Source organism: Desmodus rotundus, chromosome 13, assembly GCF_022682495.2.
Source record: "Desmodus rotundus isolate HL8 chromosome 13, HLdesRot8A.1, whole genome shotgun sequence".
NCBI lineage: Eukaryota > Metazoa > Chordata > Mammalia > Chiroptera > Phyllostomidae > Desmodus > Desmodus rotundus.
In genome coordinates, this window is record NC_071399.1 from 31,876,912 (window position 1) to 31,897,745 (window position 20,834).

General features: G+C 37.3%; 1 protein-coding gene across 1 annotated transcript in view; it reads right to left on the bottom strand.

The window, feature by feature from the left end:
- MYO16 (myosin XVI) overlaps window positions 1–20,834 on the bottom strand; it is a 518,514-nt gene that overhangs the window by 367,227 nt on the left and 130,453 nt on the right. Inside the window, exons 5-6 of the mRNA XM_053916793.1 lie at window positions 9,662–9,770; window positions 4,290–4,414 (exon numbers count right to left, since the gene is read on the bottom strand). Of these exons, the coding sequence (XP_053772768.1) occupies window positions 4,290–4,414; window positions 9,662–9,770 (234 nt within the window). The remainder of the gene's footprint in view (window positions 1–4,289; window positions 4,415–9,661; window positions 9,771–20,834) is intronic.

A 20,834-nucleotide genomic window follows, 5' to 3' on the forward strand; every position in this document is an offset into this window, starting at 1 on the left:
AACCATGTGAGAAATTATGCCTAATTTTGAACCACAACTGACATTCCAACTCTGAGTATAGAAATTGGTCTAAGAACAAAAGTATCCTTTGTTATCACCAACAGTTGACAGGAATGTACAACATACACGTGCCTTACAGAAAGGCAACTCCAAGGATTCAGTCATTAATATAACAGACTAACCGATTTAGACCTAAAAATCAAACTAAACTGTCACTTGCTAAATACTCTGCTCTCCAAGGGACAACTTTCTAGCTTTCCATCCATTGCTACTCTCCTTGTAAAAAGCTCAAAGATGAGCACCACAGGACTGTGATTACAGAACAATTATTAGCAACATTTATAACCCTCTATTCAATAAAGTCACAAGGAATGTCAAAATTGAAGATGGTTTAAAATCAGAGCAATCTATTACCCCAATTGATTATTTCAATAGTTTTCCTTTTGTTCAACAGTGACTAAAGCATGTACATTAGTGTTATAACAGTGATTTAAAAAAACAATTTAAGTTGTAATATCTTCTGCTAAACAAAGAAAAAAAGGCTCAATTGGATTTCTACTATATGTTAAGCATTAGTGTAATACATGTGTAAATGAACTATTAATCAAATAGCCCAATCAAAACTGGATTTTTACCCCACTACTACACTGAAACTATCCTAGAAGAGAAGACCAATGACCTCCATTATAAAACCCAATAGCCAATTTGCCATCTCCATTTACTTGACCATTTTCAGCAGTATTTAATAGTCTCTCATATCCTCCTCATCGTCATACTTTCTTCACTTGGCCCCCAGGAAATCTCATTCTCTTGGTTCTCCTCCTACTTTTGGAGTTATTCCTTCATCTCATTTCTAGATGTTCCTCTTTTTTGTTAAGCTCCAAGGTGTAGGCCCAAATCATCTTTCCTTCGATATCAAATTCATGATTTCATCCAGGGTCAGGGGTTTTCAGGATCACATATAGGCTAACGTTCCCAAAATTGTTTCTTCAGTCTAGACATTTCCTGAATTTCAGACTGCAATATCCAAGCACAAACTGAACATCTCCATGAAAATGGCTAAGAGGCACTTTCTAACTTCATATTTCTGGAACGGACTGTGATCTTTCCTGCTCTAAGCTTTCTCTATCTCATTTGATGCCAACTCCATTACTCCAATTGTTCAAGCAAAAATACTTAGAGTCATTTTGAAGTGTTTTCTTTCTCTCATACCACATTTCCATCAGAAAATTCCAATGGATCTTCCTTTATTTTAGAATTAAATTAGCCACTTCTTACCACCTCAACATCTACCATCTTTGGCTGCACACCATTGTTTTTCTAAATTACTGGAAAAGCCTCCTGATTGAGTTCTCAGCTTCACCCTTTCTTTTTATACAGTCCATCCTTAAAACAGCAGCCAGAGTTACTGATCTTTTTAGAACTGAAGTAAAATCATGTCCTGCCTCTCCTCAGAACTCACCAATGTGTTCCCATCCCACTCAGAGTAACTGCCACTGTCCTCGCATAGGCCCAAAACATGCGTGATCTACACTGGTTACCTCTCTCCTCTCCTTTATTCTGCTAAGCCAAACTTACCTCGCTGTGTCTCAATCAGACTGCACCTGGCTCTGCCTCAGGTACATTGCACTTACTACTGCTCAGCCTGAAACCTACTATGTTCAACCTAATACCATATTTTTTCCATAGTTGAAACTTCATCTCTGGATCCAACCCCTTCTGTACAGCCCATGTTTCAGAGATTCATACTCTTTTCTGCTGCCCTAGTTTACTTTTATTTTTGGGGCCTTAATACATGTATTTCCATTATGGTTAATTTTAACCCTTGCATGCCCAGTCCAGGCAAATTTTATGGGTCAATAGGGCCAAATATAAACATTAATCCAAGATTGTTCTGTTTGTAACTTACTACAGTTATGTACCAATAAAAAAAGTAGTAACAGGAGTTTCCTTGGATTTAGAAATTCATTCACCAGACTAATCTGTCATTTGTTTTCCTTAAAATTAAAATAAAAACATTCTCCTATAAGTTCCATCTCTAAAATCACATTGACAAAGAAATGCAAAAAAGTCTTCTAAATTTGTAGGGAAAACATGCATAGCAAGGAAGACTGAAAGAAAACATAACAACATTTAAACATTGGTATTCTCTGGGTGGTGGCATAAGTGATTTGCTATTTTCTCTGTATATTTATATGATTTCTAAAATTTCTACAATGAATATATATTACTTTTATGATCAAAATGACATTATTTAAAAGTTAATTATATCAGAGACTTCCAGCCAAGATGGAGGCATAGGTAGATACACTTTGCCTCCTCCCACAACCAAAAGAAGGACAACAACAAGTTCAAAATAAAAAAATAACCAGAACTGCCAGAAAATTGAACTGTATGGATGTCCAATAACCAAGGAATTCATCCAGACCAGTAGGAGGGGCAGAGAGGGGCGGCTGGGGTGAAGAGGACTTGCGGCAAGGTGGCAGCTGGGTGACTGGGATAGCTGGAGACTGGTGGATTGCCTATCCCACCCACATTTGCGTGCAGATAAACTGGGAGGAACAACTGGGGAGCCAGACAGACAATGGAACCCAGGGTTCCAGTGCGGGGAAATAAAGCCTCAAAACATCTGACTGAAAAAACCTGTGGGAGTTGCAACTGCAGAAGAAACTCTCAGCCTCACAGGAGAGTTCCTTGGAGAGACCCACAGGGTCCTAAAACACACACAAACCCACCCATCTTGGAATCAGCACCAAAAGGGCCCAATTTGCTTGTGGGTAGCCACAGAAGTGACTGAAAACTGGCAGAAAGCAGAGCAAGCAGCATTGTTCCCTCTTGGACCCCTCCCCAACATAAAGCACCACAACACAGTGACATAGGTTGCCCCACCCTGGCAAATGCCTAAGACTCCACCCCATACTATGTAACAGGTGTGCTGAGACAAAAAAAAATATGGCCCAAATGAAAGAACAGATCAAAGCTCCAGAACATAAATACAACTAAGCAATGAAAAGATAAACAAACTATCAGTTGCAGAGTTCAAAACACTGGTAATCAGGATGCTCACAGAAATGGTGGAGTATAGTCACAAAATAGAGGAAAAAGTGAAGGCTATGAAAAGTGAAATAAAGCTAAATATACAGGGAACCAAAAGTGAAGGGAAGGAAACCAGGTCGCAAGTCAATGGTTTGGAGCAGGAGGAAGAAATAAACATTCAACCAAAACGGAATGAACAAATAAAAATTCAAAAAAATGAGGAGAGGCTTAGGAACCTCTGGGACAACTTTAAATGTTCCAACATCTGAATCATAGGGGTGCCAGAAGGAGAAGAGGAAGAGCAACAAATTGAAAACTTATTTGAAAACATAATGATGGAGAAGTTCCCTAATCTGGCAAAGGAAATAGATGTCTAAAAAGTCCAGGAAGCTCAGAGAGTCCCAAACAAGTTGGACCCAAGGAAACACACACAAAGACACATCATAATCACATTACCCAAGATCAAAGACAAGAAGAGAATCTGAAAAGCAGCAAGAGAAAAGGACACAGTTACCTACAAAGGAGTTCCCATAAGGTAATTAGTTGATTTTGCAAAACAAACCTTGCAGGCAAGAAGGGGCTGGGAAGAAGTACACCAAGTCATGAAAGGCAAGGACCTGCATCCAAGATTACTCTATGCAGCAAAGCTATCATTTAGAATGGAAGGGCAGATAAAGTGATTCCCAGATAAGGTCAAGTTAAAGGACTTCATCATCACCAAGCCCTTATTATATGAAACGTTAAAGGGACTTATCTAAGAAAAAGAATAAGATTTAAAAAATGAACAATACAATGACAACAAACTCTCGACTATCAATAACTGATCCTAAAAAAATAAAAATGAACTAAGCAAACAACTAGAACAGAAACAGAATCACAGAAATAGAGATCAATTAGTGGGTTACCAGTAGGGAGGGGTAGGGAGGAGAGTAGGAGAAAAAGTACAGGGAATAAGAAACATAATTGGCAGGTAAAAAATAGACAGGGGGAGGTTAGGAACAGTATGGGAAATGGAGAAGCCATAGAACTTATGTGTATAACCAATGGACACGAACTAAGGTGGGGGAATGATGGTGGGAGGGTGGGTACAGGGTGGAGGGGAATAAAGGGGAGGAAAAAATGGGACAACTGTAATAGCATAATGAATAAAATATATTAAAAAATAAAAGTTAATTATTTCAATTTCTATGTTTTAGAAATAAAGTTAAAATTCTCCATTAAGCAATATTTCTGGGTCAAGTATATTAACTTACCAGTGTTACTCCCTCATCATTTTTCTCATTAACATTTCCTCCACATGATAGGAAGTGTTTGACATCCGTTAACATACTCATGGGTCTCTGAAGCTTCATCTGGTACAGTGAGGTCAGATCCACTCCTAGGGCAAAAAGAGCCTTTCAAACAGAATGCAGAAATGCTTCTCAGCTTCTGGAATAAAACTCAGTTTCATCTTATATTCATTCAAACTGTTCATATTTGAAACTCTTCTTCCACTTTGAATTTTCACTCAAAGCAATATAATTACTTCTCTTTGAAGCATTCTATTTCCAGCTCGAGTGTAGTCTTGAATAATCTTCCTCTTATTATATTCTCAATTTGTGATAGAATACCTTATAAATGGAAGGTTCTCAATGGACATATGCTTTAGTATAAAACACACACTACCCAAAGTATCTTAAAGTTATATAATTTTCATTCTCTATGATTTTTCTGGCCAAAATAGTTGCTGCTAAAAGTGATATAGTATCACGGAAAAAAAAAAGACTTTTGTGAAAGAATTGAATATGAGTAAAGCCTATAGTGTAACTAATATACTGTACATGTGATACTAATTCTTACTACCTGATCACATTTGACAATATCTATGTAATGTTTGGTCTCTGAATCTCCACCTGCTGCAGTGAGGGCACATGCCTGTGCCAAACTGAAACTACATTAGCACATCAAGTCAATCCGAACCCTACTTTTTCTTTCCTTAACTATCCCTCATAAGATAATGTTTTTGTAACAATTCAACTTTTTCTTTCCCTGTTATCCAGGAAGTACTGGGGGTAATCTACCCTGCTATTACAGGTAATTTTATCATTATGCTGACTATGAAATGACCCATCCAATGATTTTAGCACAAAATTCTCTAATAAGCTCTTGAAAGTGGATCTAATAGCAATTTTTGTCTCCATAGTAATCTTCTTAAGAGAGCCAAGACTTGTAGGAAGCAAAAGAGTTGAGCAGGCAAATAAAAAAATAAAGAGAAATATCCCTGGCTTGTGTGGCTCAGTGGATTGAGTGCTGGCCTGCCAACCAAAGGGTCACCAGTTTGATTCCCAGTCATGGCACATGCCTGGGTTGTGGGCCGGGTCCCCAGTGGGGTTGTGTGAGAGTCAACTACACATTGATGTTTCTCTCCCTCTCTTTCTCCTTCCCTTCCCTTCTCTCTACAAATAAATAAAATCTAAAAAAAAAATAACAGAAAAAACATAACTCGATAAAAAAATAAAGAGAAATAAACACATTCAAGCCAAAAAGGGTGTTGTAACACTTTACCTAACCTCTTCCCTCCAACCCTGACCACAGGTTTAATGTAGGACTGTCCTAGGAAAACAGGGTGCACTGTTTCCTTAACACTGGGTGACCCTAATGAGGATGGTAAAAAGACAGCGTTTTGAATGAACCTTATTAAGCAGAAGAAATACACAAGGTCATTTATGGACTGATTAATCTGGGAGTCCTCTGAAGAATAAACATGAAGAGATAAAGGTGAGAAGGCCGGTTTCTGAGAATGTTCCAAAATAGAAAGATCAGAGTTTTAACTGAGGTAGTAACAGCATAATTGGTAAGGGATATGGACATATTAGTGAGATATCAAGAAGGCAGAATCTTTTACGTTTGGTGAAAATTAGATGTGAGAGATTTAGGAGAACAAAAGCAATGTTCCAATAGCTGGGTTCCTGGCTGTAATGGTAAAACAGAACACACATAGAGTATATGAAAGGACAACAATAAGTTCCATATTAGACGTGTTATTTCAAATTATCTGACATCTAAGTTGAGATACTTAAAATTGCACACATAAGCCTGCAAGTCTTTAAAAATATCTAAGGTACAGGAATATTCTTAAAAACAGGCAGGTGGTAACAAGACATGGAAGAGGGAGAGATAAGCCAAAATAGTTTGTAGTGATAGAAGAAGATATTTAAAGCAAAACCCTGGGCACCGCCGACATTTTGGTGTTTGGATATACAAGTGGCACATCCACAGAAAACTAAGTAGAAGCTAAAAGAGAAGGGGAGAACTCTGAAAAGATCATTGCAGGTGAGAGTTTTCTATAACAGAGTGTGATCAAAGTCATCAGCTGCCACAGAAAGATGAGGTAATAGAGGAGAACAGAAATGTGATCACTGGACAGAGAACCAAGGTGGGCATCCCAATGATGGCAGGGACCTCTCCAGTGGATCAGTGGGGACAGTGGGCTGAGCAGAGAAGATTAGGAACTCAGGAAAATAAATGTGAGAGGCTTTTCCTAAAAGAATAGATTTGAAATGAAGTAGAAAGAGAGGTATACAATGATATATATGTTGAGCAAAGTTGTTTTAAATTTATTTTTCAGGGTCTTTTTTTTGGTGTATTATGCTTTATTATTATTTTTTATTGTTGATCAAGTAAAATTGTCTCCATCTTCACACCACCACACCCCCCATGCCCCACCCATCCCTGCCTCCCACCCTTGAACCCATCCCCTTTGGCTTTGTCCATGTGTCCTTGATACATGTTCCTTGATGGCACCTCCTATTTTCTCCTAATAGCCCTCTCCCACCTCCTCTGTGGTTACTGTCAGATTATTCTTTATTTCAGTGTTTCTGGTTTCAGGGTCTTGAATATAACCCCCCCTGCCTGCCCATGGTGAGCACCTATATGTCTTGGACCACTTTGAGCTCTCCCTACACTGCTTTCACTCCATGCTGGCTCATTTTATAATCAATTGATTTCCTTGAATGCCAGCTAGTTTGCCTTGCATTGGAGATCTAATATGCATCAAATGCTCAATCCTCCTTGGTTGTCTTATTTCCCAGCCTGGATAACTCAGGCGGTGAGCTGAGGTTAATTGCTGTGCCCAGGTGTACAGTGTATGTCGGTGGTGACAGTACAATTAGAACCTGTGACCAGTGATTTTCCATGTAATCAACTTGCTCACGACCTCAACTGCCTCCTGTCACATGTGTCCTGATGTGACAGCATGATAAGTACTCTGACTTGAAACTGTATGACGCAGAGTGAAAATTCAAGGATTGCGGCTGCCTGAGTTGTAAGAAGGTTGTGCTGAAATATTGGGTGCTAAATAACAATAGAAATCTCATCTTGTAATATTAGAAATTTCTAAGGTCGTTGGCCCTCACTGTCACAGCAGATAATTCTAAAAGTGCACCAACAAGGGGAGAATACATTGAATTAGGCAGTTTTTACTGGATTTGTGGCAGCTGATACAGATTTGTGGGAGGGACACTGTCAGAAATGGAACCAGACTGTAAATGAGGTGAGAGAGGGGCAGATGGATGGGAAGGCAGAGGCCAGTACAACAGCAGTGACAAATGGAAAACAGAATTAAAAATTTAAGAGATATTTTATTAAATTTGTTCCAGCAAACATGTATTTTACAAACTGACTGTGACAGCCCTCACCATGACATACTTTCTTCTAACTATTCAGAGTCAGTGCCTTCTTGTCATTTTTTCCTTAACATTTTATAAAGCAATGTCTCATGGTAAATGCACTTATTTTTATTTATATAGGATAGATAATACTGCTTTTTGCAAACACTAAAATTTCTTACCAAACAAAATCCTTTAATGAGTGGGAAAGGTTTATAAGTAATGTTAATTCTTTTGTAAATAAAGACAGTTAATTTTAGTTTCTGGAGAGAAACCTTTATCACAATGGCTATTAGAAAATCAGAAGAGTAAGAAGAGCAAGAAAACATCAAATAGAACTGGCACAGCTAAATAAACAACAGTCAAGTTCATGCCAATTCAGAGTCATGTAACTATAGGTCAAGTTTTGCAGGTGTGCAAATAATAAACTTCCCAGGAGTGGAATACGCATAATGTTCAGCTCATTCCTTTTAGAAGTAATCAGTGTCCAAGTCAGAGTTGACAAGATATGAAGAATGCAGGTGATCCCTTAGGTAAAAGTGGGTACATCAACTAAGGGGACGACTCACTACACCACATAGCCTGCACCCAAATTCGCTTCTGTCACCCAAACCATGACTAAATGACCTTCAATAGCACAACTCGGCTCAGTTTGTTCTAATGAAAGTAATAGTAATACTTTGCTCTCAGAATTAATGAGACTATTTTTTAAGAACTCATGGCTGCTGAGTACTAATTATTATTATTATTCTAAGCCATCCTCAGAATAAACCTTTTGATTCAAGCCATCTGGAGGAGGCAAAGAGCACAGGGAACAAAGAGGCAGATGTCTGGCTTTTCTTAGAGGCAAGAAGAATAGAGTCGCAAGCATGGTGAGGTTCTGAAAAATTTTAAACTTTTTCTCTGACAATAGCTCATATTTGAAGGGATAGAAATTTCATTATTGTTATTTATAGCTAAATATCAGAAAGGAAGAAAAGGGTATGTTTTTTTTATTTTAGTACCATATTGAGCTCAAGAATAACTGGGTCAGGGGGTGAGTTGGGCAGAGGAGGGCAAAGGGGGAAAAATTGGGACAACTCTAATAGAATAAATAAAACAGAAACAAAACAAAACAAAACCAAGTACCCCAGGCACTGCAATACACACTGCATGAATGTAAGAGTTCAAAGTGCAGGGTGGATGGGGTGATTGGTACATTTGAAAGGCTCATCTATGGGGGGTGCTGTTATTTTTATCTCTAGCTGATTGTAACCTGCAACAATCCAAGATTTTCAAAAATATCAAGGGACTCAAGAAATACAGAATTTATGTGAAATCACTAAAAAAAAAGATTTCAAACACCTCCTATTTTACCAACATTGAACTTACTCATGAAATTATACCCTGGGTCTGTGCAATTAACTATTCTTTGTCACTGAATACATCTGGGGCCTCAGCCTCCTCTTTTCAGGCCAATACCATGATCATGGAGCCTTTTTCTGACAACGTTTCTGTTCCAAGCATCACCAAGAGTGGATGCTGGGGTGCCAGTGCTAACTGCCCTGACTTAAGCCCTCACTTACCAGCATGTTACAATTCTTAAGTGGACCGTGGCTCCTAAGAGAATACACTTCAGATGACCTTGCTCTCATTAACTCGACATTCAATTGTGCTGGTTCACCTCCCTTCTCCCAGTGGAGGACAGATCATAATTACAAGCCCAGCCCCACTAATTATGGACTTTCAATGCTTGTTAAAATGTTCCTTCATTGTTGACCTCTAGAATTTTGCTGGTGTACAAAAGTGCATTGACTAAATCAACAATGCATTGCCGTAGGAGAGTAAAATGCAGTGTAGAAACATAACTCATTTTATACAATCTAGGGGAACTACATCAACAGGAAATCATGTAAGCAGACCTGAAAAACAAATACAACTAAAAGTCTACCAACCTATCCACCTACTATCATTTTACAGTTTTTCAAAGCTCAGCCTACCGTTTTCATCCAGATAAGTCAATAGGATAGAGCTTGATTCCGTCCCTTCTACAGCATAATCCAATGGGATATTTCCATTAACATCCTGGAGAAGCACATTGGCTCCTGCCTGTAAGTGAAAAATAACCAATGTAACATATGTATATGGTTAACAGAGAAAGCAGAGCAATCTTTTCATTTCTATCTTAGTCAGAAACCAGATACACAAAAAGTTTACATTAGCTATAATCCTACAGAGAACTGGAACTATTTAAGACGAATGAATTAAATACTTTGTGAGAAATTTTCACAGACTAAAAAAGTTCAACTGACACTTTTTAAAAATATATTTATTGATTATGCTATTACAGTTGTCCCATTTCCCCCCCTTCACTCCACTCCATCCTGCCCACCTCCTCCCTCCCACATCCCCCCCCCCCCATAGTTGATGTCCATGGGTCATACTTATAAGTTCTTTGGCTTCTACATTTCCTATACTATTCTTACCCTCCCCCTGTCTATTTTCTGCCTACCATTTATGCTACTTATTCTCTGTACCTTTCCCCCCTCTATCCCCCTCCCACTCCCCTATTGATAACCCTTCATGTGATCTCCATTTCTGTGGTTCTGTTCCTGTTCTAGTTGTTTGCTTAGTTTGCTTTTGTTTTTGTTTTAGGTCAACTGACTCTTGTAAGACCTCCTCATCCCTCTAACGAAACTCCAAAAATCCAATCCATGGCTATTGAACCCCCCACACCATGTGCTGGCAACACCTACAGAGCCTGCCTTGTTTTTCACACAACAGAAGTGCCCCATGCTTTCAAAGAGTCCAAATGGAAAACTCTTTCATGAACTTTAACTGATCTTTCTCAAACCATCCTATAAAATCTTTAAGCTCCTTGCTCTCCACAGACACTCATCTGAGAGTTGTTCTCACACTATGATATTTTAATAATACCTGGTTGTGTTTTGTTTTTCCAGAAACTTTTCCAAGAAAAAGCGCAATCTGTAGGCATTAATAAGTGGAGTTTATTAAATCTGGCTATTATACAGCTTTTAGCTTCAAAGGGCCCTCCATCAAATGCCTCAGAGCACACCTGCTTCACCTTTTGCCCATCTCAGCTTAAATGTGATAGATGTGCTTTTGCTCTAAAAAAAATACCGATCATGTAAATTGTTGCCATTGTTCTACATTATTTCATGAGCTCCATAAAATTTATCAGTCATGATTTACATCTCTTCTCCACGGGCATGACATGAACATGTTACCGGTGTCCAAAATTTCCCATATTCCTACCAGTAACATGCCATCACACTCAGGCCAAATGAAAGTTTCCTCCTACTCTTTTTACTAATAAGTATCTATATTACAATGTAAATATAGTTAATATAATATCCAAATTCATAACTTTACATAAAAGGTATGCCACTGTCATTACTTAATATATTAAAATGTGGGAGTTGCCATTTGTGTGTGTGTAAATTACATATATATCTGTGTGTATATATATACACACACACATATGCATATATATATGTATATATATATGCTCATATGTGTATAAATATCCTATATGTTAGGCTTTCCAAGGATTGTTCTAAATATATTGTAAAAACAAAACAAAAAAGTAGGTCAAAGTGGTATGATGTTCCATATCTTCATATTTTCCCTCCAGAGAAGCAGTGTTGCTTACCTCACCATCTACAGCAGTGGTTCCTGAACTTTTTTGCACCAGGGACTGGTTTCGTAGAAGACAATTTATCCATGGATGGGGGGTGGCGGGGATAGTTTCAGGGTGATTCAAGTACATTATATTCACGCTCACCTCCTGCTGTGTGGCCTGGCTCCTAGCAGGCCCAGACCAGTACCAGTCTTTGACCCAGAGTTTGGGGACCCCTGATTTAGAGTTTACCACATTACATTTTTCATAACTACATAAAGATACTCTTTTTTTTGAACAAAGGAAGTTATATATTTCAGATTATCATTTACCTAAGGAAAGCAAGCAATTTTAAGATCCTAAACATCTAGCTAATAATTCCTTTCCTCTAGTCTCCAACTATGAAAATAAGATTTTGCATACCTACCCAATTATCAATTACTAAAGAATCAATTAAGACACAGACCTATAGGGTGTTGATACCAATTTCAATACTATAAAGTAGAAGATAATGGAGTTATTATTTTTCCCAACACAGACACATTTCAGGTAGATTCTTATCTATGCAAACATCTGGGCATAAAACAGTGAATATAATTAAGAGTCATATATTTTCAATCACAACAAAAATAGATAGGAGAGCTAATTCAGTGCACTTGTGGATAATATTTCTTTAAAAAATTATTTTATTGTTGTTCAAGTACAGTTGTCTGCATTGTCCCCCCACCACTCCCCCCCACCCCAGCCATCCCTCCCTCCCTCCCCTGATTCCACCCCTCCTTGGTTGTGTCCATGTGTCCTTTATAGTTGTTCCTGAAAACACTTTCCCCCTCCCCCCCCACTATCCTCTCCCACCTCCTCACTGGTTATCATCAGACTGTTCTTAATTTCAATCTTTCTGGTTATATTTTGCTTGCTTGTTTGTTTTGTTGATTAGGTTCTACTTAAAAGTGAGATCACATGGTATTTGTCTTTCACTGCCTGGCTTATTTCACTTAGCCTAATGCTCTCCGGTTCCATCCATGCTGTCGCAAAAGGTAGGAGCTCCTTCTTTCTTTCTGCTGCTTAGTATTCCATCATGTAAATGTACCATAGTTTTTTGATCCATTCATTTAGTGATGGGCACTTAGGTTGCTTCCAGCACTTAGCTATTGTAAATTGTGCTACTATGAACATTGGGGTGCATAGGTTCTTATGGACTGGTGTTTCAGGGCTCTTAGCATATAATCCCAGTAGTGGGATTGCCAGGTCAAAAGGCAGTTCCATTTTTAGTTTTCTGAGGAAATTCCATATTATTCTTTAGGAGTAATGAAACTTTCAAAGCAAGTCTGAAAGTGAAACATAGTGCTGAATATTTCTGCTGGGCTTGTTCATCAGAATTTCACCCCATTAATCACTCATTGGTCTGTGATCCTTAATTACAAGATATTATTCCTTATATAGATATGTCAGAATTTCCTAATCACAGATCACATCTTATCCCTCTTTGTATTCCCAACACTTATTACAGTACCTGGGACATATTCAGTACTAACAAAGATTTATTAAAATGAAAATAAGGAGCCACTGAATTACACTAATTATTAAAAATTGAAGCAAATAATTATAATTTTCATAATAATTTGTAACTCAATTTTCTAACCTTTATTTTCAAGGGTGTATAGTTAATATTACAAAGTCACTATATGCATTCTTATGTTTCCTGCCTCAGTCTTTCCATATGGATAATGAAGGGAAGCAGAGGGTGCCACCCCAAAATACTCCTTTGGAGATATTGTTTTTAAGATGGTTATGAAGAAACAAAAGACTCAGGAATAACCTTTCACATTCCCTCCTAACCTCCCAAAGAAGTTCAGATAGAGGACCTTCTCCAAAAAGGAAGACAACCTCACAAATAACTACAGTTTAATATAAACTAGTGTGTGATAGGCAGAGAGAAACCTAACAAAACCCATTTGCGGAAAGTTCTCCCTGGATCCCATTGTTAAAGATGGCCCAGATAACATTTATTTACCAAACATTTGCTTTCTATCTCCCTGTGAATTGCCTTCCTGCTCTTTGAAGTCCCAAACCACAACTCTCACTTTCTCCTTAGCTTCAGAATGGCATATAAGAAGGCATGTCCAGAAAAATTCCAGCCATTGTTAATATAATGTGAATGGTGTGTGCAACATTGATGGCAGCCAAGGACAGTGGACTGGAATGTGCATACATGAACAATGACAACTTTACCGTACTAGTCAGTGGGGGCAGTAGACATTGTTGAGTGAGCATGTGTACTGTGTGGCCATCACATTCAAAATGACTGAGTGAGTAGAGCAAGGAATCTGCATCAAATTTTGCATTAAGCTTGAACAGTCCTCTGTGGAAACTATTCAGATGATTCAGAAGGCCACAGCTGTGGGTGCGCCCTCTCACACATCACTTCTCGTGCAGAGCTTTTTGGCAGAACTTCAAATCGCCCAGGTGACTCAGCCCCACTGCAGCCCAGATTGGGCACCATATGACTTCTGGCTTTTCCCCAAACTAAAATCACCTTTGAAAGAGAAAATATTTCAGACCATTGATGAGATTCAGGAAAATATGAATGGGCAGCTGATGGCAACTGAAAGAACTGTGTGAGGTCCCAAGGTGCCTACTTTGAAGGGGACTGAGGCATCATTGTCCTGTGTACAATGTTTCTTGTATCTTGTATCTTCTTCAATAAATGTCTCTATTTTTCATAGTATTTGGATGGATACTTTCTGGACAGGCCTTGTAAACATCAACTGTCTAATTATTCTTTGGGCCTCTATTCTTATTCCCTGCCCCTGAATCTGCACTCATATAATACACTCTGGGCATTTTCTCCTGTTACCCTGTCTCTGTTAGTTTAATTATTAGCCAAGAACTTAGAAGGTAGAAGAAAAATTATTTTTTAGCCCCACAATGACATTTACAAAAGACTGACTTCCTCTCTCTCTCTTTCTCTCTCAATTTCTCTCTCCCCTACCTCCCTTCATTTTTATTTTCTTTGGGGGCTACAGTGCCCCACCTGTGGTGGTCCTGGTGTTCTGCCCCACCACCCAGACCATCTGATATTGCTAGATGTCCATAGACTGGCTGAGCCATGGGCAATAACAATATAGGTCTTAAAGCAGGGGTATCCAACCCACAGACTGCAAGTCACATGTGGCCCTGGATGGCTATCAATGCAGCCCAACATAAAATTGTAAATTTACTCAAAATGTTATGAGACTTGTGCGTGTGTGTGATTACTTGTCACAGTGTATTGAATATGTGGGCCAAGACAACTCTTCTTCCAGTGTGGCCCAGAGATGCGAAAAGGTTGGACACCCTTGTAAGGATCCCTGGAGAAGTTGTATTTCCTGAATTAGAATTCTGAAATTGTACATGTATTTTTAAAAAATACCATTGATAAGATTCATGGCTGATTATTATTCTTAGGCTGACTAACTTAGAATTTAATGTGCAATTATAGTTGTTAATGGATCCCACTGGAAATAAGGCACTAATGACTTTCAAAGCAGAACGTTTCCTCAAAATGTCAGAAGACTTCTCTTAATATGATCAGGATGGTCTCACTTCTAGCACACAGCAAGGGAAATGGCCCAAGGGGTTGGGAATTAGTGGCATATAAGGCATTGTGTTAGTACTTATTTTTTTTTTAAAGACACTTTGAACCACTCAGGAACATAAAATGAATTTTCCCAATTTTGCAAAGTAAGAGCTAACAAATAATTCATTTCAGTAAAAATATTACTCTTGACATTATACATTTTAATGTAAAAATTTGAAACCTGTTCTAAATTACTATTTTTCTCTTCAAGACACAATAATCTTAAATATCTTTTTTAATATGTTCTTTTAACATTTCAAATTATATTCCATATGTAAGTGTTCACTAGATGATTTTTCAGCTATGAATATAAAAGCCAGAGAAAAGTGTTCCTGAACTGGTGCACGTGTTAATTATATTGTTTCCTTGGAGACATGGCTCTGAGGATTCCAACAGTAAACTAACTTTAATTTTCTCATGTGCTGGTTTGTGCATTTGATTGTGTACGCAGTTGTGTTATTTCTGGGGATGAGAAACAGGACAAGTTGAGGATTTTAGACTAGATTTTCAAATATAGAACAAACACTATCCAAGCCTGCAGTTATTTTATGGAACAATAACTTCAGCAATCTCTACACATTTTCTCAATCTTAAGTAATATTTTAAAATTACTGAATGCTATCCTTTTATAAAAATGTGAATTAGGAATTGGGGGTGTAAAAGGATATTGAGAGTGAGAGCAGATGCAAGATACTTTTTTCATGATTCAAGAAAACTTATTTATATTTGATGCCCTAAGCCCTAAGGGTGTGTGTGTGTGTGTGTGTGTGTATGTGTGTAATATCTTCCTGGTTTTACATTCCTACACTTAATCACCAGATGTCAAATTCCTTATACTGACAATGGCAATTATACTTTGTCTAAATAAAAGAAGAAGTTCCAAATTAAGTAAAACTACATTAGTAAGAACAGTTCAACAACAACAAAAAATTGTCTTTGTACAATATAGCCACTGAGGCAAGTTCTTCAGCTTGGCTTCAGGAAAATCAATCAATCACATAATGATTGGTTTTCATTAGGGAAATGAAAGTAATCAATGTTATATATGCAAAATCAACAGAAACTTCTCAAATGTTTTCTGTAATTGAGGACTGTTCAGTTCCTACTGGGAGCCCTAATCACATTTCCTCCCTAATTATTCAAACTGGGAGGCCACCCAACTTCCAATTTGTCCTAAACTATGTTCCTGGAGTATTGAAAATGGAATTCAAATATGTCATTTCCCGCAAACAGGAATCAAATTTACTTCCTATCAAGTGACATATGAACAAATAAATATTATTTTACTTTATGTGACAATTTAGTGTCAATGAACATACTTATCAATTGTTTTACTAATAATTCTCTAACACACATTAATAATAAAATTTTCACTAGAGCTACCTAATAACATTATAATAAATACCATGTTTTATATACTAATACTTTTAGGTAATTTTTTATATTGATATAATTTCAAGTTTACTCAAAGTTGCAGGAGTAGTACAAAGAACTCCTATATATATGTTTGGGCTGAAAGGCACCCCTCAGAAAGAGATGTTGAAGTCCTAACCCCCAGTACCTGTGAGCATGACCTTGTTTGGGAATAAGATCATTGTAGATATAATTAGTTAAGAGCATGCCATGTTGAAGTAACCAGTATGACTGGTGTCTTGTGTTCTAAAATATTTTTTTCTCTCCCGAGATATGATATTCTTAAATGATTAAAAAAAAAAGTCCCTTGTACATTTCAGTCTTCATTCTACTGATGTAGGCGTCCACTATATAATTTTTCAGATACAGAGGGATGATGGGCTGCAGATTGGAGTGATGCTGCCTCAAACCAGGAAGAGCCTGGAGCCACCAGGAGCTGGAAGAGAGGAGGAAGGTTCCTCTCGTTAAGGTTTCAGAGAGAGAGTGTGGCCCTACTGACACCTTAATTTTGAACATCTGACCTCCAGAACTGTGAGACAACAAATCTGTTGTTTTAAGCCATTCAGTTTGTAGTACTCTATTACGGCAACCCTAGAAAACTAATATTCTTAATACTTTACCTGTTATACTTTTCTCTCACTCTCCCTCCCTCCTTTTTTCTCTTTCTTTTATTTTTCCTGAATCATTTACAATTGAGTCACAAGTACCCTCTCCCATTACCCCCAAATATTTTAGTATGTATTTCATAAGAACAAGGATATTCTCCTGTACAAAAGTAATGAAAATTAGAAAAATTTAATATTAATAAATTCTATTATCTAAATCACAGTCCATATTCAAATATCATTAATTTTTCCAATTATATCCTTGATAGGTATTTTCCCCTGACTCAGGGTGTAATCCAAGGTCACACAGTGCATGTAGTTGCCCTTTCTTTTTTAATCTCCTACAATTTGGAGCAGTTCTTTGTATTGTTTAAAGATCTTCTCTGATGTGTTCTTACAGTAAGATTTTTGACAGGAGAAGCACAGAGGGGAACAGCATATTCTTCACATTGTTATCACACGAGAAGACACATGCTATCCCTTGGTCCCATAACTTTCACCACCTGGTTAAGATGAATTGTTTGTTTTGCAAATTTGCAGCTAAGAATCCAGGAGAGTTCATGCTGATGTCAATAAACAAATGAATACCTGAATATATGGGAAAAGAAAAAGCTTATCCTTATAATATAATAGCAACTAATAAATGTGGAGGGTGATAAAATTAGAAGTTCTATTCATTATAGTAATAATTGATTCAAATGAGAGGTATCAAAGGATGCTAAAACTAAAGCAAATGTCTACTGATGAATAAAACAACTACATAGTCCTCAAGTATTTTGTTGCAAAATACTCCATTTAAATATAAAAATTCTGGACTCTAACATGTTAGGAAAAATAGAAAAATAATATGAGTGGATGTTTTGTGCTTTTGAATTGTAAATGTTTTCTCACCTTTTGTAGAAAATTTTGGTTTTATGCACTACAAGTAATAGTGAAAGTTATCCCAAACTCAAATATAACATACAAGGAATTATTTTAGGTGAGAAAGTGTTTGACTGGCATTTTGCAAAATTTTAATTTAAAGAACAGGGAACTGTACTGTCAGATCAGAAATTGCCTCAAATCTTTTTTTTTTTTTAGATTTTAACATTACACTTTTTGAACACTTTCAACATACAATAAGCAACACAATATATGAGCATTTTATAGAATAAGTATAATCATTAGAATTACATGCTAGTTCTCAGTGCCTTACAGAGGAGTGATCCAGAAATGGGACACCAACTTAAATTTAAGTGACTAATCTCTTTTATAACTGTAAAGCCTAAACCCAAATGCTCTTCTTCTCTTTTCTTCCCACCAAGCCTGAGTCTCCATGCTGACTGCATATGTTTCCTATTGCTGCAGTAACAAATTACCAAGAATTTATGGCTTAAAACTATGCTAATTTGTTGCCTTATAATTTTTGAAGTCAAAAATCCAAAATGGGTCTCTCTGGGCTAATATCAAAGTGTTGGTAAGGCAGCATTTCTTCTGGAGGCCCTAGAGCAGCAATTTCCAAACATTTTTTAAAAATTGTATGGTTGTTCCATTACAGTTGTCCCAGTTTTTCCCCCATTGCCCTCCCTTGACTATACCCTTCCCCTTTCCCCCTGCTTCTCCACCCCATTGCTTGTGTCTCTGTCAGTTTGTTCTTTGTTTCCATGTCTTTGGTTCTGTTTTACTCATTTGTTTGTTTTGTTGATTAGGTTCCTCTTATAGGTGAGATCATATGGTATTTCTCTTTCACCACCTGACTTATTTCACTTAGCATAATACTCTCCAGTTCCATCCATGCTGTTGTGAAAGTTAGAATCTCCTTCTTTCATTCTGTTGTATAGTATTCCATTGTGTAAATGTACCGGTTTTTTGATCCATTCATTTACTGATGGGCACTTAGGCTGTTTCTAGTCCTTGGCTATTATAAATAACACTGCTATGAACATTGTGGTGCATAGGTTCTTTTGAATTGGTGTTTCAGGATTCTTAGGGTATAATCCCAGCAGTGGAATTGCTGGGTCAAAAGGCAGCTCCATTATGTCCATCCTATCCAAAGCAATCTATAAATTCAATGCAATTCCTATTAAGATTCCAATGATATATTTCACAAAACTAAAATGAAAATTTCAAAAATTTATATGGAACCATAAAATGCCCCACATAGCAATAGTGATCCTGAGAAAGAAGAACAAAGTTGGAGGAATTACACTACCTGTTATAAAACTATACTCTAAGGTCATAGTAATCACAACATTATGGTATGGGCATAAAAACAAGACAGACCAGTGGAACAGAATAGAGAGCCCAGAAATAAACTCACACCTTTATAGTCAATTAATATTCAATAGATGAAGCAAGCACATACAATGGGCTAAAGAGTGTTTATTCAATAAATGGTGTTTGGAAAATTGGACAGATATGTGCAGAAAAATGAAACTTACACCACACATGAGAATAAATTCAAAATGGATCAAAGACTTAAATATTAGATCCAAAACCATAAAAGTCCTAGAAGAAAACATGGGCAGCAAAATCTTGGACATTGCTCATAGCAATATCTTATTGGATAAATCTCCTCAGGCAAGGGAGACAAAATAAAATATAAACAAATGGGACTACATCAAATTAAAATGTTTTTGCACTACAAAGGAAAACATCAACAAAATAAAAAGACGACCCACAGAGTGGAAGAACATATTCACCTATACATCTGATAAGGGGTTAATATTCAAAATTTATAAAGTACTTACAAAACTCAACACCAAAATGAACAACTCAATTTAAAAATGGGTAAAGGACCTGAATAGACACCTCTCCAAAGAGGACATATAGATGGCCAATAGGTATATGAAAATATACTCAATGTCACTACTCATCAGAGAAATGCAAATAAAAGCACAATGAGATACCATCTCACACCTGTCAGAATGGCTATCATCAGTAAATCAACATACAACAAGTGCTGGTGAGGATGTGGAGAAAGGGGGAACCCTTTTGCACTGTTGGTGGGAATGCAGATTGGTGCAGCCACTATGGAAAGCAGTATGCAGATACCTCAAAAAATTAAAAATGGATTTGCCTTTTGACTCAGCATTCCCATTTCTGGGAATATGTCTCAAGAAACACAAACCACTGATTTGAAAGAATAGAAGCACCCCTACGTTCATTGCATCATTATTTCTGATCATCAAGACATGCAAGCAGTCCAACTGTCCGTCAGAAGATGAGTGGATAAAACACTATGGGACATTTACACAATGGAATACTATTTTGTAGTAAAATAGAAGAAATATTATTCTTTGTGACAGTATGGGTGGATGTGGAGAACATTATGTTAAGTGAAATAAGCCAGTGAAGAAAGACAAATACCGTGTGATTTCATTTATATGTGGAATATAATGAGCAAACTGAACTAACAAGCAAAATTGAGACAAACTCATAGATAGAGAGCAGGATGAGAGCTAAGGTGGGGTGTGTAAGAGGTAGAGGTACTGGGCAAAACAGAAAAAGGACTCATGGACATGGACTACAGTGTGGTGACTGCAGGAAGAGTGGTGTATAAAGGGACTAAATGGTAATGGGAAAAATACAGTAAAAAAAGAAAGAAAGAAATACATCAAAATCAAAACACATCCAGTGATTATCTTTATGTGATGGAATTATTGGTGATTTGAAATTTTCATTATGTTTGTGGTGTCTTTCAATTTTACAATAAATGTGTGATATTTATATTTAAAAATATTTTTCAAAATAAACAATGAGCAAAACTATGAAACCAGATAAAAACACCTGACCAGCTGGGGGTCTGCATTTGCAAGGAGCTCCCCTCCCACTTTGAAGAGGGACAAGACTAGGGAGCTGTACTGGGACCCTATTAGGACTCTCTGGAGGGAGAAGCTGCCTCTTTGGTGGTGGGG